The 23396-nt window shown below is 37.6% G+C and overlaps 1 protein-coding gene across 9 annotated transcripts in view; it reads left to right on the top strand.

Annotated features, from left to right (window-relative positions):
• The window catches only part of DGKB (diacylglycerol kinase beta), a 362621-nt gene that overhangs the window by 26443 nt on the left and 312782 nt on the right, over positions 1-23396 (top strand). For all 9 annotated transcript variants that reach the window (XM_074574782.1, XM_074574785.1, XM_074574779.1 and 6 more), the window contains exon 2: positions 6052-6312. In XM_074574782.1, the coding sequence (XP_074430883.1) occupies positions 6243-6312 (70 nt within the window). In that variant the 5' untranslated portion in view covers positions 6052-6242. The remainder of the gene's footprint in view (positions 1-6051; positions 6313-23396) is intronic.

Below are 23396 nucleotides of genomic sequence, written 5' to 3'. Positions count from 1 at the left end.
AGTGCATCTTGCATTCTGATCAGTTTTTATCAGTGCTCAGTTTTTGTTGCTAATATTTCTCACCGTCATAAACTGTAGTAGTATTGGTGAAATGTTTTCTCAAAGATTCAAGTATTCTGCTTATCCTATCACAATGGCTTTTGTGCTGTGTCTATTCCCAGTGTTTACTGATATATTCCATATAAATAATTTGAGGAAGTGAATTTGAATAATTGCTTCTCTGAGGAATACAGTCCATATCTTTGTATTAAAATTTAAAAGGATGTTTTTACATGCCCCAGACTAGTACACCTGGGGAGAAAGTAGTCAGGAAAACATGCATGCTTTTGAGTTGTGTTGAAATCACTCCTTTAAAGGGAGAGATTTTCAGCTTGGTAGGCAAATTTTCACTGATTTCAGTGTACCAATGTTTATAGCTTATATTTCAGTATAATGTTAATTTACATCAGTAAGCATCCTTTGCTAAATTGAAAAAGAATGTGTACTACTAAAATGACTTTATGTATGCTAAAGACTGCGGGGGAAAAACAAGGGGATGTTGTTATGTAAAATATGAAATTTATGTAGGAAAAAGCTGTAGTGTTTTTGTTATGGGGCTCTTTTTCATCCATGCTGCTAGTCCAGCAGCAATTATAAATAATCAAAATAATTCTGTATTTGAGAGTAAAGAAACTGGAATGGTGATTAGCAGATGCTTTTGTTTGGATTTTTTTTCCCCCAAAACTCTTCAGAATAAGCTTTTAACTATGCAAATTTGGAGTATTTCTCACATTAGAGACGTTGTTTTCTACAAAGTGTAAAATGAATTGCAGGAGTACCTACACAATTTGTCTTCTGTATCTGTACATAATGCCTACATTTCCAAGAAATTAGAGATTGCTAGTGGGGTTTTTTGTTGTTTTTTTATTTCTTTATTTGTTTGTTTATTTGTTGTTTTTTTTTTAAGTTCAACTGTTTTGACAATAGCAACCTTAGTGGAGAGAATATCTGGGGATTCAATAGCAAGTGTGGTCCTTCAGTGCCCAGGAAATATTATGTACGTTGATGCTAACACGTTAATTAATAGAGAATAAATAGTGCAATAATGCATCATAATCCCTTATATACTAATGCTACATAGATCTTAAATAGGATCACAAGAGAACATATTTTATACATGAAGGCTGAGTAGTTGTTCTACAAGTGTTGATGAAAGGTGTACTTTTCCACTGTTTGCTAAACCCACAAATGAGTTTTCAGAGGAAAGATGGTCTTGTCAGTAAAAAGAATGTATTTCCTTTCTGAAGTGGTTGCGGGAGTTAATAGAGAAAACTGTTTCATGTATATGTGTCAGCATGTGGTATCTGATATGTAAAAATTCTCCTTTGGAACATCCACAAGGTCACCCACATTGAAATCACAGGATCCAACTCACTGTGGTGAAGGTGTAGGACCCAACTGAAGGAAATACCAAGCACATTCTGTACAGAAAAGTTCTTGAAAAGCATAATTGCTTCAGCCTCCGTAGCAATTAAGCTATAAAATAATCTGGGTTATTTATTCCTATTGTTCAGGCAAAAATCACTATTCAGTCATGTTGTGGAGAACTGTACTTTCCCTGGAAGGAAACTTGCTTCCTTCGTGTTCTTTCTCGCTCTTTTCTTTCTCTTTTTATTTTTCTTCTTTTCCAATAAAAACAAGCATACTAAACCAGAGGGAAATGGGAGAAAAGCACTTGGAAGGTCTCAGTCTTGTGTAGCATGGAAGATACTTACTGAATATCTGTCATTTTGTCATCTGCACCCCTTCTTGCCATCACCCTGACCCTGTGCCCCCTTTATGGAGTAACTGGCAATTAATTATGTACATTATGGAAGGGCTGGTAGAAAGCGCAAAATGGCTGAGTAATTCCAAAAGCCAGTTTCTAGGCTGTTTTAGGTTTCCCTGTTATGGTGTGAACACAAAAACGTCCCTTAGGGCATGCATTAAGAAGAGTGTCATACTCCAGGTCGTGGCAGTGAGGATGGACACTAGAAGATTACCTCCTGCCTTTTAGGAGGAAGTAGAGGGAGTTGCGTTGGTTGAGGAGCTAGATGTGTTTGTACAGGACACAGTTGTCCTCTGGAATCAAAGTTCAAAGCTTCACCCAGTATTGTTGATTGGTTTTGTTGCATGGAAAGTTGTTGTTTTTTTCCCCATGCTCTCCAAAAACTCCTCTTTCCTTGTGGTGAGAACTTTACAAGCTGTAATGAGATGATTTGAGTGTCGAGGTTGGTGTATAGGGGATTTGCCTTCTTAGTTGTTTTTTCCTCCATTGTATAATCCTTTCTCTTCTCTGCTCCTCAGCTTGGTTTCTGCAGAGCATCTGAAGATTGCAATGGCATGGGGAATTCCTGGAAGTCCAAGTTTGTTAGCATTGTTGGCTGAATGCGAAGTAATTTGATTTGTAGGGTTTTTAACAAAGCTTTGCTTCCTAGTTTGGGTATGTGGCCTGGTAGGAATCCTGACAGAAAACTTAATAAACTTTTAAATCCAGAAAGAAAAACATGTTATAAAAGGGAGACTGGAGTTCTGAGACTTATTATAGTTGGTGGATAGAGGAGGAAGAATTTTTTTTTCTAATTCTTTTTGTGTTAAAATGAACAGTTTATTAATGAAGTATTTTTAATTTTTCTTGTTTGTAAGGTCTGCTTTGTGTCTGGCTGTGAATCTTGCCGAAGCAGATACTAACAAAATGTGTGCACGGATATGAGTTTCCTGGGATAGGTCAAACTCTCAGAGGATCAGTGAAGGAGTTCCCTACCTGAAATCCTGTTTATTTTAGCTGTATTCTGTAGTGTGTTTTTCCAAGTAATTTATCTCCGCATGGAGAGGTAAAATCAGTGTTTGTATCTGTTTAGTGCTGCTTATCTTTATTTTGCTTGCCAGCAAGCACATTTGATTAGTGTTTTAGTTCAAGATTCTTTTTTTTTTTTTCCCTACGTGATAGCATTATGCCTGTTACTGCTTTCCTCTTCATGTACTTATGCACAGTTTTCTCGCTGCATGACCTTCCTGGAGTACTGAGAAAGAGCACTAAAATAAAGTACAAATGAATGGATTTAAATTAAACAGTACTGAAAAAGATAATGTAAACTAAGATTTTCTTCTACAGAAATTAAGATATTTATATAAGATACAGATGATCTTGAAACATTTACCTTAACAAAGGGCGTACATCATATAACACAAACATGCATTGATGGCTTTTGTCCTTGGCATCTATATAATGTGCTTGATTTCTTATAGCAATATTATTATCCATATAAAATAGGAAATGCCACTAATGGTTTAATGCCACTAAATGGTTTAACTATGAAAACTCAAGGATGCAGGGAGCAGGGACCTTTCCTTAGTTAGGACTCCTCTGCAGCAGGACTTAATAGGAAACTAAATAAAAAAAAAAAATAAAAAAAAGCCTCTACAAGGTTCCTTTTGCTGAGATTTTCCCTGTTATGTTTCTGCATATTCCTGCATCACCCGCACTGAGGTGGTGTACGGGACCTGGCTGCAGTCCAATGGCCAGCTAGCCATCCTCAGGGGACCACCTACCTCCCCATTACTGTTCTGGGATTAAACTTGGCAGACTAGTTCCACTAGATCCCCCACTGTCTTCCTTTCCTGGTTTACAAACCGACTACATCTTCTTTCCTGTGGACTGCCGTGCCCATACTAAATTTTTCCACTTCTCCCATCTCATTTGAGTCATGTACCTTTTCTTGCAACGCTGTTTAAAGGCAGGAGAGCCTGGGTAAAGGGGGAAGGGTAGCAGAGATGGTCATTTAGATCTGAAGCTGAAGAATGGGAAGTCAATGGGAAAACATCCGTTTTCACTGCCCGTGTACTGTGTACACAGCAAACTCTATAGACAGTGGTCAGCTAAAGGTATTGCACGTGAACAGATTGGTCGGTTTAGAGCACACAGCAGTTATTACCTTGCTAGCAATAGGCATTCTAACGGTAGGCTGCTTATCACAAAAATTTCTATTAAATAATAGAGATAATCTCTAACTGTACAGCATCCAGCAATGTTAGCTTTTACGGGTAATGAAGCTAATGTAGTTAAGAATACAAAAAGTAATACTGGATGAAATTGTGGTGGAAAACTTTGATTCTATTCAATCAATTATGCAAATATAAAATACTTTTCAGTAAAACCTAGTCAGTTCTCAAGAATATGAGAAAAATGTACCTATTTGAAAAAATAAAACTGTCTTCAATACAATCTAATCAACTGTCACAAATGAAACATCTGTAATTTGATTGAAATGTCCCTGTTGACCCTAGTTATTTTCTCTTGTCATAAATAAGAGGTCTGAGGTTCTCAAGACAGAATGATAGCTCTTCTTATTGATTATCTTTTCTAGCTTTCTAATAGTTACTGCCTGTTTTCTGGCACTGATGTTGATTCAGTGGTGTTTGAGGGCCGATGTGCCTTGTGCTTGGCCAACATTATCCATATCAGTGTTGCTTTTTTCTGTCCCAGTGTCTGTGCTCCTATTAGCTTTTGTTATTTGTACAATCAGTGTTTGTCGATCTTAGCTCTTTTAATTTATCCTTATGTTTTATTCTAACTTGAGGAGATGAAGATCATAGGAATCTCTTCTGGTTCAAATTTTAAAAACGAGGCAGCTGCCAAGTACTCTGTTATTGTATTTAGATAGCCTCACTTGCTAATAATGTAGGTACATATCCTCAAATCATTCACTGAGAAGGACCTGAGAGCAATGAAAGCATGTTCTGGGACTTAGGTGTCTTTATTCCTGAATTTCTTTGTCCAGGAATAATACTCGTATATGCAAGACAGGAAAAAAAAAAAAAGGTGTTGTCTATCACTGGGTTAACGTGTTTTGTTTTGTTTTGTTTTCATATGCTTCTGTTCCTAGCTGTTCTGATTCTTTTTTCTTAGTTTTTTTTTTTTTCCTCCCCCTCATGGCATCTTGCTCCTTTTACTCTCCTCTCCCAGCTGCCAACATCTTCCTCCTTAGTACTCTCTCCATTACTGTGTCAGTCTCTTCGGGTCTGAATTTTTCCTTTGCTCTGTTTGTAATTTGACCCTTGTAAATGACACATTGCTAGGTGTATAAAGAGATCCCACTTACGGTCTAAAATTAGCTTTCTAGTCTAAACTTGTCATCTAGGCAACCTCTGTAATCAATAGCAAAAGATAAATACCACGAGAAGGCAATTCATCACATTTTAAGATTATGTTGAAACTGGAGGGATTAATTGCTGTCTAGGCCACCTGTCTCTTCCTGCTGATTAAAGAGGGAGCCCTAGATGACAATCTCGGATGAGGTACCTGACTTCCAGATGGCTAAAATTAGATGAAAAGTATCCTACCTGTTGTGCAAGGAGTGCTGTTGGTAATGTGTTGCTTTTGTAAGGTCTGTCCTACGGAGGTAAAAAGGGCATAAATTGGAATGAGATTGCACCCACAGTTTGATATTATTTTTTTTTTCCTGACCTGATTTGGAATGGTGCCAACAGTTATATTTGATTTTCAGTAGTGACTTCAGCAATGTTGTGACGTTCTAGAAATCAAACCCCTACCATTTTGTTAGAATAGTTAATGTTTACATAGCTCTCATGTGAATTTCTCACCAAACTGCAGAATCCATTTCACTTTTGACATAGAAGTTTCAGAACATTTCTGACAAGGCTACACAGCAAAGTACAAGAACGTAGCTGGATACAAACGCTACAAACCTGAATCCTATTTTAAATCCATAGGGAACTAAGTTTACTGATAGATAGTATCCACTATTGCGCTGGTTGTTATTGAAACAGAAACTTCCCCAGACAAATTGTTGAGGTACAATTTGATCATAAACAATTGATAATTTTTGGTTCTCAATGCTGCACAGAAGCATTTGGAATTATAAAAATAAAATTTGGAAAAAAAAAATTATGAACAAATATTGTACAGAAAGATTTTTGAGCGAAACTGTGTAAGAAAATATTTATCAGTTACAATTATTTAAATAATTGAACCGGTATTTATGCTTCTAATGCTTGATCTTCTTTTAACAGTGCTGTAACTCACCACTGAACCAACACACTGGGAACAGGCCATAGCATCAAAAACCACATCCACATAGACTGATGCCATCTCTCCAGCCTCCAAGCACTGCGAACTGAAGCTACGAGTCTTTATGGAGTTTATATTACCTGGTTTAAAGGGAACGTTTTTCTGATATTTAACGAGGACCCTTACTGCCAGTATGACGAGCCAGGAGAAGTGGGTTAACCTTAGTCCTGGAGAGTTCTCTCAGCTTCAGAAATATGCGGAATGTAAGTAATTTTAAAGATATGTGATTTTAAGGCTAATTAAAAATTACGAATATTTTGAATGCAGAATATAATACTAATATACTATTGATATTATTCACTGTCATCAAGCAAGAGGTTAAATTATGGTTTGTTTTGTTTTTTAATCCAAAAGATATGTTCTTTGGAGGGGAAAAAAAAGATCAGTTGGGGTCTGTAACTTTTTTTTTTTTTAACTGAACCATTATTATCCAGTGTGGTACCATGTAGACTGACTATGGGTTACATGGCTCTGGATATTTGGAGAGTGCATTTTTATGGCTTTGCCACGTTAAATTCACTGTAACAATTTCTTTAGTTATTGCTGAAGCAAAACTTCCTTTAAGTTGCCTGAGGAACTTAAATCCCCAGAATTACATGCCAAGAGGACAGATGCTGAACATGAGAAGTTAGATTTAGGAGATGATTTATGAAGCATGATAAGAACCGAACTGGAAAAGGTTAAGAACATTCAGGAAGTTTTCCTATATGATAAGTAATCTAAATTTATATTTTTTAAAAAGGAGAAAATCTCATACGATTTATGAATGTTGTTCATTTATTACTAAAGGAAACACATATAAGGTAAAATGAAGACTAGTGATTCGGATTGTTGTGCCTATGACATCACAGCATATACTCGATTGTATTTTGGTGCAGTCATCTAATAAATAATCATAAAATGATTATTAGAGTTAACTTGTAATAGTACATTCCACTGGAATGCGATTAAGATTCATAATATTTTCATGATATCAAGTTGAGCCATGAATGATACTTTATATAATTCAATGCCATTGAACAACAATAACAAAAAAAATCATGTAGAAACATTTACATGATGCTTTCTGGAACAGGCGTATTTGAGTCTCTCAGTTTTCTACAACAATTGCTGTATAGTTTAAAGTATTCTATTTATTAACAAAGCATGTTATAATCCCCATGACACCTTCTTATCTCAAAGGATAAGGTATAGAGATGAAGGAAGTTTGCACCATATACTGCTCTAAATCCTTAATGATGTTACCAATTGAGGAGCTATTTTGTTTCCCATTTCATAGTGGAATATAAGACATTGATACCTGTCCAGTATTTAATCAATTAGGACCTCCTCCTTAGAAGAAGGCCTTAAAGATCTGATATGAATCCAAGAAATGAAAATATCCATGCTTTTTAGTAGTTCTTTTAGTAGTTCTTTTATTTGTATGTGACACACAGAAACACTAAATAAAGGGAAACAAGCTGCAATTACATGGAGCTTCAAAAGAACACATCCAGATTTTATATTGATGTTGCACTGCCTTCAGAGACCACTGCAAAGAAAATTTTGTATTTCACATGTTTGATATTAATAAGCTTGTTTCTTTGGAATTACATCACTAAATGGATAGTAAACATAGTATAACAGTTTTAAAAAAAAAAATAAATTACTCCTGAAAATATTTACTTCTTCCTGGGAAAATATTTTAAACTGGTTCTTCACTAATTTTTTCAATACCAGAAGCTGAAGACTTCTCATAGAGAGAGATAGAACAGTTATGGGTTTTTTTTCTATGCATTCTTACAATGTAAGCCTTCAAGCAGCATTTGCCAAAATATTTGTCATCTTGCTATAGGGCAAAAAAGGCGTTTAATATATTCCTTTTCTTTCTGCTTCTCTTTGCTCCTCCAACACTTCTTGCATACACCGTAGTTCAGAGCCATTGCTTTAATAGAACTATTGGTATCAGGATAAAGTATTTGGTGAAATTGGTTGCATTTGTGTTCAGGTTTGTCTGTGTGCATAAAAGACAGACATGGTGTCTTTCAAGCTTCCTCTGCTTTTCTGGAATGTTAGTTGTTCGAAAATATGAAATGTGGTGCATCTTTGTATAAATAGTTTAATTTCTGAGGCAATTAGAAAAAAAATGTTCATGGTATATAGACTTTGGTGTGTAATGCCAAGGGAATATAACCCAGGTGTGGGCCTTATTTTGAATTTCTGAGCTGTCCAATTTAATTTCGCTAAATGTCCGAATAGCAGTGTCTCTAAATGTGTGATTTAAGACTTTAACTATTTTTTTTAAATCGCATTTTAATTGGATCCAACATTTTTGAATTTGATACATTTTTATCTAACATGCAGAGATATGAAATGTTGTGACAGTAGATGCCTTTACTCATTACAGTATGGTAATTAAATTATGTGGAATGTTATGAAGTTTGAGTATGTAATTGCTTTAATATTTCATTGTCTTTGTTGAACATGGCAAGACTGAACTGAAAATTACTAAATTTCTAGTAGAACCCAAAAAAAACCCCAAACAAAAAGAAACACCACCAAAAAAACCCGAAATAGGCATTGCACACTTTTCTCCAGCTTGTGACTTGAGGTACCAGTGGGTCTTCTGCAAGAAGGAGGGATGATCTGGGTGTCAGAAGGTAACACTGCAGGGAGGTTTGGTGTTGTGACAGTTGCCCGCCAACAAGAGGTGGTGATGAGCCCGCAGCCTTGCCTCGTGCTGAGGAGTGGGCTTTGCTGAAGGACTCGGGAATACAGTCTGGAATTCATAGGGAAGTGATTTGTTTTCCACTCGCTTGGTCATATGTGGGGATGCCATTTGCTCTGCCTTTCATTTAGTTTGGTGGAGAGACATCTTAAATCTTACCTAAATTACAACACTTCTAACTATGGAAATTTTTAACAATACACTTCCTTGAATTTACAAAATAGAATATTTATAATCCCTATTTTAGTTTGAATTAGGCCTAAATTGAGTACTGGAACAGAGTGTAGTCTCACAAAAACTTGTCTACCTTGGATGTCAGTGACTTTGGATCACTCTTAGTGGCTGATAGTCACATCTACTTAATAAAGTCACTGGAATCAGAATTACTTTTGTACAACTGTGGTGGGTTGACCTTGGCTGGATGCCAGTTGTTCACCAAGCCACTCTGTCACTCCTCACTCTCTTCCCTGGCTCCAGCATGGGTCCCTCCCACAGGAGACAGTCCTCCACAAACTTCTCCTATGTGGGTCCTTCCCATGGACTGTAGTTCTTCATGAACCATTCCAGCGTGGGTCCCTTCCACAGGGTGCAGTTGTTCAGGAACAGACTGCACCAGTGTGGGTTCCCCACAGGGTCACAGGTCCTGCCAGGAGCCTGTTCCAGCATGGGCTCTCCACAAGGTCTGCTGTTGCACACTATTTTCCCCACCCCGCTTCTTAACTATGTTATCACAGAGGTGCTACCACCATCACTGATACTCGGCTTTGGCCAATGGCAGGTCCAACTTGGAGCGAGCTGGCATTGACTCTGTCGGACATCGGGGAAGCTTCTGGCATCTTCTCACAGAAACCACCTCTACAGATCCCCCAGCTGTCAAAACCTTGTCATGCAAACCCAATATAACAGCAGGCTGAAATATGAAAAGAACCGTTCTTTTAAGTTCACTATACAAACATACATGGGATTATTTTTTTAATCTGAGTCAATTTATGAAGATATTTGATAGTATGATACACGTAAGACTGAAAGAAAGTAGCACAGCACTTCAAACAATAAGACCTATAGAAAGAGTTTTTTTCTGATATGTTACTGTACACACATTTTGGTGTGCAAATAAAAAGTAATAATACTGAATGGTAAAGACTTAATGAAAAGAAAACATGAAGAAATTCTTAAACTGTTAGGGAGGAGTGGACTAGACTGATCTGAGCTCAGTGGGTAGAATTCAGAGTTCACACTTACACCTCTACATCATATTGCTATGCTCAAACACAAAGTGTTGATGATCCACAGCATCTTCTATCATTGATGCAAAACAGATACCTTTAGCAGGTGAACCCAAAGAGGCGGAATGCTGAGGTGCCTTGTGCTAACCAGTAGGAAGCTTTAAGCACAGGGTGTATTTCGATTTCTGCTTCTCCTTGGAGCCTAAGTAAATTTGGTTAAGAAAGGTTGCTCATTCATTTTCAGGAGAGGAGTCAGTGTTCTGCATTTCATGTGCCTATCCACCCAGAAAATACTCTCTTTAAAATGCATTTGCTGGTGTTCTGCATATTTGCTTGGTGGTCAGAAAAAAAACCCTCAGAGTTCCCTTAACAAGCTGAATCCCTTAACTATGGGAGTAGTTGGCTACAGAGTGAGATAGTGTTTTGCTTGTGGCAGCAGCTGCTGCCCTCCACGCAAGCACACACCATCTTACTGGTCTGATAGTCTTAGTTTTGATCCAGTATTGGGAGGGGTAGTAACCCAGACTATTCTGCTGTATAGCAGACGAGGTACACTTGTAGGATTGAGGGATTTGGGTTTGAGTCTTTTGAGGTTGAAGCTCAGTTTGAACCCATATTCTCAGTTTTTCCCTTAACCCGAAGGCAAGCTGGTGTCACTTCCACCTCTTTTATGAAGATGACTGTTGCTGCCAGATTTTGCTGAAATCAGTCACATCTGCAAGTATTTTGGTTTCTGAGAATAGCAGACCAATGGGTCCACCCAGGTTCTAAAAGAAAAATTAAGTGCCTCTTCTTATCTTTAGACTGCAACAGAAGTCAAGAGGCACCTAGATGAGCTGCTTCTCTTCTGCATCAATTTACTTTAGTCATGTAAAGGAATTTTCAAACCATATTGAGATTCAGGCTGCACAAATGATAAGCTTAAAGTACCTCCAGAGTTAGGTTATATATACAGAACTGTAGCTGATCGAGTCTGGACATTATAGATCCAGCTGTCCTGGGCTTGAAGGTCTGAATTTCTGAATTTAGCCTAAATCCCCTTTTTAGTCACCAAAGTGTGTGGATCTTTCACTATATAAAGCCCATTAAACTCATGCAGATTCTAGTGCTCTGACAGAGACATGTGCTTTCCGCTTTCTGACTGAAAGACGCTTTGTTCCAGTTCAGTGTAGTTCTGCTTTTAATTAATTAATCTTCTGTCAGCTTGATGATAGCCTGTCCACTCTTGCAAGTCCAGTTAACCAAGTCGTTCTCTGAGGTCTGTGTGCAGGTACTGTCTTTGGTATCCCATTGAGAAGTTCCTACCACATCTTGTCTGCTTGTCTTCTCCATCACGTATTTACAGTACGATTTTCAGCTTTATCCAAGTGTGTTACCTGGTGAATGCAAATCTTGAATGTAAAATTTCTTTCCTGAACACATACCAACTTTTCCCAATTTCCATAAATGTAACTGAACAGCAAGAGAGAATGAGTTCTCCACCACTTGTTCCTAATCGCAAAACATTTCCCTCTAAGCAACACTCAGGACTTCATAGTAACTGAATAGTTTACAGCAAATTAATCCATGGAATATCCATAATTTTTTTTTTTTTACTAAATTATTTTCAAGCTCAATTCAAGGCAACTTTATTCTTCCAATTTAAGACCTTTCTTCATCTGCTCGCCATACTTAAATAATTTGGGGCTTCAAATGAATTTTTTGGAACAGTTTAAATATTACTTTAAAAAGAAGAAAAGTTTATTTCTAGAATTCAAAGAGCATATTACCTAATACTTGTCTCTTTGAAGTTAATATGCATATGTGTGGTTTTTGGAAGAATAATTATTTCCAAAGACAGTTCTTCTGTGTCCTCCTTTCTGGTCAAATTAAAAATCTCCTCTCTCTTCTTGTTGTGAAGAGAGCATAATAGAAAATATTTTGCATTAGATCTTTGCCTGGTTTTAAAATGCCTGAGAAGAATAGATAAAAAGAGAACTGAGATAACTGCTGTGCTCATTATATAATAGTAATAATAACAACAATAACGTAGCCCACACCAAATCTGGAAGATTCTAGGGAAATACATGCACTCAAGAGAACAAAATTTGTATTTTTTTTTTTCTCCTTTAGATTTCATGATCAATGCTGGCTGTGGGAAAGGTGAAAATATGCAGGGTTTTTTCTGCATAAAAATATCACCACATAGGGTAAGGTACATACAGGACTTTTCAGGCAGAGACTGTTTCTTCTATACTGTATAGTACCAGGTATACGCATAGTTCTGTACTACTTCTAACAGCAGACTGAATTGTAAGGACTTTAGAGAGAAACAATATAAAAAGCTTCATTGTGATTATTATCTGTATGGTAAATTTAATTAGTTTGGACAGTGGTTTTTGTATCCTTTTTATTAAATTAATTTTGTATCTCCTTTTTATTAAATAAAGTTTTATGGCTGATGTAGTCCAAATTATATGTTAAGGGGAGTTTAGATGATCTTGCTCCAAAAGCAAGTGAGAAAATATTGAAGGGATTGGAAACAGTTAAAGCAAGACTGTTTCATGATTCAGCTAGACTTTAAAAGAAAGAAGGAAGGTTTGCCCTTCCCTTAGTAGGCGGAGGAAAAGGCTTCTGAGCTCTGGCAGCATGTGCACTCTGGGGAAATAGCTTGGTTTGGTGTTGTCCTTTTGAGTTTGTCAACAAAATGTGCCCTGAGGAGAAAGCCTGAAAAAGACTTTTTGCAAAACTTTTGGCAGTGATTTTTTTTCCCAGGCTGGTGGAGGAGAACTTGGGCAGTCTGTCACAGCCTGAAGATAGAAATAGATGTTGGAGTGCTACTGAAATGGCTGTGAGAACGGGAACAGCATCAGCAGCTGCAGCATCTTTTGATGTAGCATCAATAGCAAGAACTAGACAGTGTAAGAATTTTATAGGGGAACAGGAAGGGGGAACTTGTGAAAAAGATCTCTGAAGAGAAACAGGAAGGTCATCAGAAATTTTGGTCCAGAATTAAGTTGCCAGAGACTCTTGGGTGGGTTATATCCTGTGGCCCTCACAGATGGAAAAGATTTTCTTTTACAATGGGTATAAATGATAACCTGTAGGGAACTTCATAGATGTGGCAGCTGGTCACCAGCAGCAATGGACCATTATGCAATCCCTCAGAAGGTCCCAGGCATCTAGTGCCACATGGAATCTTGCTAATTCTAACGAGGGAATGGGCCTCATCAAAGAATACGGATTGCTAAAACCAGCTATTTTTGGCTGTTTGGGAAGCGGAGAGGGAAAATTGCTGGTGATTACTGACAATAGTTTTACCCCAAGTAATGGATTTTAGGACTATGGTGTTTCTGCTGCTGTTAATAAAGATGGAGGAAATTAAGTTCTTATAAAGTTTTGTCAGAGCCTGTCAGACTGGCTGAAAGGTGGAGTCTGCCAGCACTGCCTGTATGATATCCCATGCACTTTGACAACTTCTCGGAGAAGGATAAACATTCTAGTGAGAGATCCTCTCTTTGCATGTAAGGCCTGTTGGGGATCGAGTGGCTGGAAAAAGGGTCAGTTGATTTGTGGAGTCTGAATCCTAATTCTGAGTCTGTGGCTGGGGACTAAAAATCTAAGTAAGAGAAATTAGAGTCTGACTCAGGGGTTTGGTGGGGCACTTGCTTTAGTTCTTCTGAGAGGTGAACTATGCTTATTGGTACTACACTGTAATTTTTTTCATAAGATCTGTGAATTTAAATCCCTGGTGCACGTTCCTGTGTGGTACCAATTTAGAGAAAATGGGATAGAAATACTGTATCTGGTAGGTTTAGGCTCTAGTCAGATTTATTCTCTTAAAAAGCTGAACTCTGTCCAAAGGAAAGTGGTTATATACAGTCTGCACTAATGAGGGTATTGGATCCAACTTCATAACTCTTGTTAGACTGAAATCCAGAATAGAAAAGATACAAAGCTGTGAATTTATTTTTCTTTTAACCAGTCACAGTAGGGACTTGGCCTCTGGAGTGTTTCATAGATGAAGTTGTTGTGGGGGATGGAGAGCTGGGCACCAAAGTCAGCTGCAGAAGTATTAATGGATTTCTTTCCTTTGTGTCATCAGGAATTCTGTGTTAGGCCTTGAAGGGAATGTAAGATCAGTATGATAAGCTGTCCATTTCTGAAGGAAAAAGCTGATAAATGTACAGTAATACAGTATGATCTGGATCTCTGAAGTGGGCTTTCTAATGACTTAAAACGCTAAGTGTTCCTGCCATGATATATGCCTATCTATGACTAGCAGATGTGTTTCCACACAAACAGAAGCCAGTCAGTTCTCCAGTTAACCTGTCTAGGGTAAACAGTGTCATAATGACTCTGTCCGCTACTGTGAGTAAGGAAGAACCTTCTCATGGCAGTCAGGTGGGATACTCGGGTGTATGCAGAAGTTGTTTCCTGCTTCCATGCCCACACTGAAGAAGAGCATCCAACTTGTTTAAGGTGCAGTAGGCTGTTTAGGGAAAGGGACAATGCAGAAAGGAGTGCTGACCTCCTTACTTTGACTAAAGGGTCTATCAAATTTTTCAGGAATTAATTTATTTCATGGCAAAGGCAAATGCATTTGAATCCTTTCAGTCCCTCTCAGGCTACTACATATTCTAATTTAAAACAATCTGTTAGGAACTAATGGATTTCCTAGAACTTCATTTGAATTGTACACAGTAATGGCACAAAGCGAAGTCACATTGAATGACTTTTTGAGTATCTTATTATAGCATTATGTTCATGTTTTAGTAATTTCAGGGATCCTCCCTTGTCTTCTGACTGCAAGAAGATTTGTATGCTAGCTGCAGGGAGACATGTTTTAAGAGAGGAAAATAGTGAATTTGTATGCATTTGTGACTATCAGATGGCAAAATTCGGACATACTCTGCTGTTTGTAAGATCCCCTATTCCTCTGCAGAACAGAGGATACTCCCAAAAATATCTGACTTGTTCAGGAATTCTGATATAAAGGGATTCTAGCCAGCAAAATGCAAGACTACTCTTGCTGCTGCATGCTGTTGACTGGAGACTGCTAGCAAGAGGTCATAACAGAAAGAGATTAAGTCCATGTAGTAAAAGCAGAGAAGGCAATAGGCCTTTAGATTAAACTAGTAATTCAAAATTTTTGAAGATGTTGACAAATTGGTCCAGAGTAGGTTCAGTTCAATAAAGCACCAGCTGTTTTTAGCTTCAATTCCTGTCCTAAAGAGCTGCTTCTCATTCCTGAATGGTTTTGTGGCAGGGTTGAAAATACGATGGCTCAGAAACTTGCGACTTTTTTTTAGGGGTAACAAAAGTATTACGGAGCAGATTGTCTCAGTTGTGCTAGTGCTAACACTTCATTTGTCCGTTTAGGAAAGCTAGTGAAAATGTCAAAAGTTTTGTACCTGTTTAGATCTCATACGGAAGAAATGTTAGAGGAATTAGAGAAGGAAAAAATTGACCAGCCTGTTAGATAGTACCGAGTTGCATTGATCCCAGACTCCAAAGATAACATACCGCTAGAAAAGGCTGTTATTAATACAAACCCATCATTTGAGCACAGAGGGGCACTGGCCATGCTTGCTGCGTGATGAATAGGACACTTGTCCTGTCATCAAGAGCACTTGGTGGCCTCCCTAGACGATGCTAATTTACTTGCCACCATCTTGCACATCTGCTTCATCTGGGAGAATGGGAGGGGGGAAGGTGATCACAGCACCCGGAGAAGATTGTTACATTTACTCAGTCTCACTGAGCAGCGAAACAAAACAGGTCAATACAATACAGATATTAAATTGGTTGTGTGGAGACTGGACAGTTTTGACATTTTTAGGATAATCATATTATTTTCTAGATTATGCTACTAAGTTTCGAGTGTTTTCACTGAAGCCATAGTGGCTTTTTAGGTATCCAGGAAAGATCAAGTTAGTAAAAGCTCTAGCACTGCCAATAGTATCAGGGCTTCTGTTAACTCTTAGACATGGAGGTAGATCCATGGTTCTTAAATAGTATAGTCAGGATCCCAAATGCTGGGCCTTTGTTGCCATATAAGACAATTATAAGTCTTTCGGGGAAAAGTCAATGACTGTGCATTTCCATTTTCAAGGATATCATTGCGAAAAGCAAACCTAAAGAATTCTTACAAAGACCAAACCAGAAACCCTAGTTCTCAAGTTTCTGTGGCTGTGGGATTCGTGGTGTGCAGTGGCTGGCAGTGATACCTCCTATCTTAGAACCCTGAAAGGCAAATGGTGTCATCTCACCTTGATTTCTGTTTTCTATGACAAAAATAATGATTTCTTTCTAGAATCTAATCTGCACAGATTTCCACTGCCAGTCATTAATGCCTCGTGCTGCAGCATCAGCTGTTACTGGCATTAAACACATATTGTGGTTATTACAAATCTGACATATGGTCATAAAATTACTGAATGTTTATTTATACACCGTAAAATATATAAACATTGATTATGCCTTTGTTACATTTCCTGTCTTTCTATGTATCTTCCATATTTCTTTTTCTTTATTGTTTGGTTGTTTCTATGGCCATTTACATGTAAACAGTGAGAAGCTTTGGTTTCTTTAGAGTTCTTCTGTTTCTATTGCTTATTCCCTATTATAAAGATTTGGGGGATAATTCAATTGGTTGCTGTGGAAATGAGCCTGATGTCACAAACAGAGAATTACAGTTCACCAAGCCTTGAAGAAACAAAACGAAGGGAAAATGGACTAATTGGGGACCCATGTGACTGTGGCAGAATCTCAGCTCTCATTAAAAGCATGTATTTTTAGTCCTCGTGTTTCTATAGAAGAGCTTGAAAGTGTAATTCAAATGATGACAATCCATGACTCATCAGAGAAACTGAAAAAAATAGCTCTGCGAGAAAGGATGATCCCTCTTTGCTGTTACGGGATATGAACTCAAAGAACCAGTAGTTCGTGGTGAGTCCCCTCAGCCCAGCAGAGCTTCACATGCGTGAAGAGAGAAGGGGAAAACTTCTTGTCCAACTCATCCACTGAAAAAATAGTCTTGTCTGTTAGGGTTACTGTTTATGCTGTTCTGCCTCTCCTGGATTTCTGAAGAAAGGAGAGCCAAACCTGCCTGCCTTGTTGCTCTTGAGAACAGGAGATAGGTCGCTCTTCAACCACCTATTGGTGGTTCAAATGGAGAATCAGAAGCCTCTGTGTAAGAAAGAGTGGGCTTAGGGCTGCCTGGTGGTGACAGAAGGCCTCTGTCCCTGTGCGGTTGGGTGGGGCTGAAGAGCCCCGGATTACATTCCTCTCTGTTGTTTTCTGCCAATAAAAAGAAGCAAAAATTTTAAATGTGCTTATAATTACGTATGTTTTCATTGTTTTTTCAAGCACTAAAAATATATTGCTTTTTGTGTGGCTTTGGAAGATTTTTAGTGGGTGTTATGGAGTGTCACTGCATGGTTTTGTTGGCTGCGTTGCAAAATGTAATGGCTTTTTGAGGACATTACTGATTGCTGGATTTGTTTTTAGAACTGTCAGATTTTGTGTGTTTTATAATCTATAATTTTATTAAACCCAGTATGGAATATTGAGAAAAGAACTTGTGATTAAATTCCAATATAGTGTTTTCTTGCATAGTTTCTGAAAATATAAAATCTTGATTTTATTTTCAACATAAAAGGTTATAAATAATTTGCATTTTGAGACTCTCAAATTAATTGCAGCAGTAGTGACAGTTAGTGATAATGAATTTGTTTTGAAGAAGGTATTTCTCAGAATTAACTGGCCAAGTAATAGGTGTTTTCATTCACGAAGGCATACCGAACAGCTTCGCTCTGCTTCGTTAACTGTTGTTTGTTTGTTATTGGCATGGGTTTTTTTTGTTTGTTTGGGGTGTTTTGGTTTTTTTTGCTTTATTTTGGTTTTTAAATTCACTACAGAGATGGGACAGAATCTAGCAACCTTACCTGCATCAGAATAGATTAATTAAAGACCCTGGCAGTCATTATTGACATCACTGCTTTGGAAGAAAGCATAGGCTTTAAGCATATTGTATAAGAGCCTATACATTGTAGAGGTTGAAATGAATGGAAGGAAACACAGTGAAAATTTTAGACAGTTATGAGAGGAGTATGGGAAGACAGTTTATATACTAAGTGTGTGTCTGAGTGCTTTCTTGAACAGAGGCGCTTCAGTACTGGATAGGCTGTAAGAGTTTGAGAAATTACTGAAATGATAGTAGAGCTGATGAAAGCAGATTGAAGAGATGCAAAGAAAAAGGATGGCAAGATAAGTATATTTCTCTAGTTTCGAACTACGGTTACAAATGGATGGTAACTGTACCATTTTAGCAGCATGAATACAGGAGATATAGAGTTCCTGGTATGAAAAAGGTGAAAGTCCTGAAAGGGAAAAAATACAAAAATAATTGAAAATTAAGCCATGGGAAAAGAGAATTAAACAAAAGGCTTCAAATAAAGTTGGAGCCTACCAATTTTGGGGAGATAAAAATTCATGGGTCCATGCTATTTTCACGACTCATAGGTAATGCATTGAGTGACTTAAGGAAAGTGAGAGAAGAACAGACCTCAAAAAGAGATGATTAGGACAAATTCAAACTAGGCTTTTAAAGAGTCAGAACAGATGACAGGAGCCAAAACAGAAGTCAGTACATAAAGGCTGATTTTTTGGAAATTCTTAGTTGACATTTGGGTGCTTGGTCATAAAAAAATAATTTAAAGAAAAAAATGATGAAAAACAAATGGTGAGACTGAGAGGAATCACTTGGGGCAGAAGGAAAAGAATTCAAGTAGAACATTAGTGGTTAGCCAAATTTTATCTTGTAACAATGATTTAAATTACTCAAAGATAAATATTCCGTCTTCTGCAGAGAGTCCTGTAGAAGTTTTTCTATAAATACTTTATTATTAAAATCTGTGAAAACGTGCAGAAGTGCTATGATTTTTTTTATGCTAAAGCTTGGGTACTTATTTTGCTAATTTTGGCTGAGGGTGAATCCAAATAAGTACTCAAACTGGAATTTGAAATAAGCCACTTGCATTTCCTTTGGTGGTGCTCTTATTCTAGAATAAATCAGAAATTATTATTCGTTCAGAATTATTTTAGTAGATAAGCTGTTATTTAATTAGGAATTAGCTAATAGTTAAAGGAATACTGACCCATTTCATACTGCTTTTTTTTTGGTTTTAAGTATACAACCATATTTTTGTATTTTGCTTGAGACACAATGAATCTTTTCACGTTGCTTGTCAAGTCCAAGCTCACTATTTCGTCTATGGTCTAATGTGATATCTCCAAAGAGGAACGTGATATCTCCAAATAACATATGGCACCATGATATAATTTTAAATTATTAGTGCTTTAAGAGGCTTCTGGGAGTTTAAGGGATCCACAGAAAGAATGACAAAACATAATGAACTTGTCCCAAATGGTACAAAAGCACATTCTGAAGTATTTCCCAGTGTAACTATGTGTTTAAATTAAAACATGCACTGAAGTTTTTCTGGATTAGGTTTCAAGAGGCAAGTGCCATAGTAGCGCTTCCTTCTAATAGCGTTCTAGGGATGTAATGTCTAACTGTGTAGGAGGACTACTAAACTGCTCTGCAAATTTCAAACTCTACAAAACAGACTCTTAAGGTAAATACTTTGCAACTTTGTGTACACATTGGAGCTTAAAGTTATCCAATCTGATATTTTTAAAAATCACCTGAATAAGTTTAAATTTAATGGTTTTCCTGCCATTAACGGCTTCCAGAAGAACCTGAGTTTCTTTTTTTCCCCCTCTTTTTTTCCATCCCCGTTTTGTTATCTAGCCACAAAACCTGTGTAGCATCTTTAGCTAACACCACCCCCTTCCCTTCCACCCCCCCAAACAGAACAAAACAAAAACTCCCAAACAAATCCAGTCATCTCTACAGCTTAGCATCCTGTCCCTGGGAGGCATGCATCTGAAAAAGTTTTGTAAGGGTTCCAGGCTCAAATATGTTAATCTTTATTCAGGGTCTGACTTGACATAAATTGCAATACCAAATTTTGCATAATTATGCACAATGGGTTATAATCACATCTCCATTTAATTATTTTAGTGGCAACTAGCAATATGGCCTCTGTACTACAGAAAGTCTTTGGCTTGAAACTGAGTCAGACCTCATTGAGTGTTGTGTTGCTTCTAATGAATAAAGCTACATAAACTGCTCTAAATAACTTGGGTTAATGAATAAGGACCATATCATGTTGCTGCATTTTATGTTAAACTTGCCAGCTTTGACTGAAAGATGCTATTTAAGGTAAGGAATTATGTAATATTATTGGGTGGGGATGCCCACCTGAGATGTTGTATGTACAGAAGGTTGTTCTGTCCCGTGCAGAAATAATTTGTCATGTCCTGTTTTTCCCCTTCAGGAGTCATGTAGTAGCAACCAGGGATACACAAAAGCTCTGTTCATACGGGTTTGCTGTTCATCCTGCCAGTGATAGAGAAGTTATGTTCACCTGCTGCTGGCTGCTACACAAATTGCAGTGCCCAGGGGTAGTATCTGTAGCGTTCTGAGGTGGTGATTAAGGCACACTGTTAGGGTTTTAATTGTGATTAGTCCTGTATATAACAGCAGGTGAATTTTTGTAAGTGCTCCTCTTATTCAGACTGCTAACATATCACTATGGACTTGTCTGTAATAGCATTCTAGTGCTTTTAGGCCAAGCTTCTTACAGACCACATACCTATACCTCTATCTTTCAAAAATAAGCAGTGGTAATAAGAAAAAACATAGACCCACAGTTCTCAACTAGTTTTGACTTAGAAGAGTTGATAATCGGCTTTGTTTTACAGATTGTGAAGCATCCCCGGGGATTTGATTTCTGCATTATTTTACTAAATCCGTGTGTTTATCTGCTCAGTTTTTTCCATAAGTGCTGTCTCAGTGCCCTATTCTGTTTTGAGAAGTGGATTCTACCTCATTTTCTTTCTCCTTCTGTGAAAGAGATGAAAATGTTTCCCATTTCTCCCACCTGTTTAGTTATTACAAATCAGTAATTGTTGTTGTGTTAAAATAAAACAGATGGAAGAAACAGGAAACACTTTAATCCCTTTCACAAAAGGGAAAGGAGAACAAAGTCCTTTATCATAGCAGATTTTTATTATTTTCATTATGCATTTTTTTCTTAATCAGTTTTTAGTGTTAATAATTGTGCAGAATATCAGTGTTGTCCTAATCTTTCATGGAACAACACTTCACCAGGTGGCGCTCCTACTTTTACTGGTACTGGTTTTCAATTTAGTGTAAGTAAATAATAGTCTTCCATATAATTCTGAAAAAAATATTTTCTTTGCATACATATTCTAGAGTTGTGGGTTTTTTTCTCCCCCACTATACATATTTAGTCTTAGATAAAAGTCTAGTAGCTTATGCTGCATAACTTCAGTGATCAATGGAGCTTTCTAAAAATGGGTATCCAGCCCTTGCCAAATGACTTTCAGCAGATGATAGCTTTGGAGTTTGCTATCAGAGCAGAGATTTTTCAAACCGTAACACTAATAGTCATTTTAGGGGAATGTAGAATGTTCTGCTCTCTTCCCATTTGCAGGTCTGGAAATTTAAATAGTGTCTTAAATCTTCTAAGCATTTTTTAGCAGCCTGCTTTTGGAGTTTTGAAAAAACTGAGAAAATTAATCTTAAATCTTCCTGACTCATAAAAATTAAATTTTGTTTTAAGAATGTTAAGTTGTACAGGGTATGCATCACTGTTCTCTACAAAATTAATTCATTATCAGTATTTCTTCTGCAAAGACCATAATTTTATCACGCTTTCCTCTACTTTTAGTCATAGTCAGAATGTTGTTGATTTTTAAAATTACATGAATCCTTTGCCTTAAAAAATGGTGCAGATCAAGTACAAACATGAAGAGAGTGAACAAAGAGGCAGATAAAAACTGATTTTCATTAGATAGTTATTTTGATTAAAAGATTGCAAGTATATAGCCATCAGGAATAAAAGATAAGTAGATTGGAGGCACAGCTGAAAAAAGCAATAGCAATGAAGAAGATTGGAGAAATTTTGGGTAAAATAAATTAAAAATAAAGGCAAAGAGGAAAGAAAGCTTAATGGGAAGCAAGGTAGTATGCTTGAAATGATCAAGGGTTTATATGAGGATTGGAATAGAGAGAGAAGCTACAGAACCGTAAAGAAGGTAAGGCAAGGTGAGAATAAAAAAAGTATACAATTTTATTCTGATGGCGGAATTTGTTCATTTTGTTCTCAGAAAGGTAAGAAGTAATACTTCATAAAAAATGTATTTGTTTTTCTATATTCAATTTATCTACTGAATTGCATGCAAGCTTTTAAACAACTTGAATTATAGCTGTTCTCTTTAAAATTGGACAGAAGTCAATTCATGATCTGTTTAAATTGCTCAGTGCCTTCACAGGACACACAGTAGGCTGAATGGGAAGCCTTCACTCTGATTTCCCAGCTTTTATGTGGTTACAGTTAACTCCATATGATGCACGTTGTTGTATTCGTGATTAAGGTTTCCAGGGAATGACTTGAATTCTGATAGCAGGGAAATGGTGTATTTTCTGTGTGCAGTGCAAGTCCAGCACCGGCAGCCATGTTGCTTTGTGGGCTTTTGAGAAGCTCTGGCTGTCTGCAGGCTCCCCTCCTCCTTATTCGGGCTCTTGGCAGCAGTTAGCAACTGTCCCCCCTACCCCTTTCAGACAGGTGTTCCCATTTTTACCCTTTCCATGCCAGGATTCACATCCTCCCCCCTTCGTCTTTCCACTATCCTCTTGCAGCAGTGCCGCGTCCAGTCCCAAACAGAGCTCTCCGCCTCTGCTGAAGGCCGCCCTTACCACCCTGGTTGGTGAGGGAATGAACGTGCGCGGGTGAAATGGAGAACCTGCGTAGAACCAAAAGGGGCTCTGTGTGTGTACCCATGTCATGGACGCTGGCTTGGATCTTCTTACAAAAATAAAGGGCTGCCATGTTTGGGGATTTCCCAAAGAAGCGACATGCTTGTGCTGTACTTTTTCAGGGTAGTGTAAAGATTCCTAAGCTAGAAATGAGCAGTAAGGTGGTGCAGCAGCACAGCTGGAGTCTGTGGAGCATGGATTCATGGACTGTGGTAGGGTACAGGCCAAAGACCTTTATTGCAACAATTTGACAGGTTTTATAGCTTTACGCACTCGCCTCGGGCAAGTTGTGTCCTGCTGATAGGTTGAAGGTCAACTGCCACGTGCTTCTCTATTTCTTCCGGTTGGTTTCTGCTGTCTGTTCACAAGGAGCAACAACTTCATTCTCACGTCCTGTTTCTTGCTGATTCTTACTTGTTTTTCTGTTCTCTCAAGCCCTCTCTCAAGGACGCAGCTTTATCT

Source organism: Larus michahellis, chromosome 2 (genome assembly GCF_964199755.1).
Source record: "Larus michahellis chromosome 2, bLarMic1.1, whole genome shotgun sequence".
In the NCBI taxonomy this organism is placed as follows: Eukaryota; Metazoa; Chordata; class Aves; order Charadriiformes; family Laridae; genus Larus; species Larus michahellis.
Note: the sequence above shows the minus strand (reverse complement) of the source record. Positions and strands in the feature narration are given on the sequence as shown.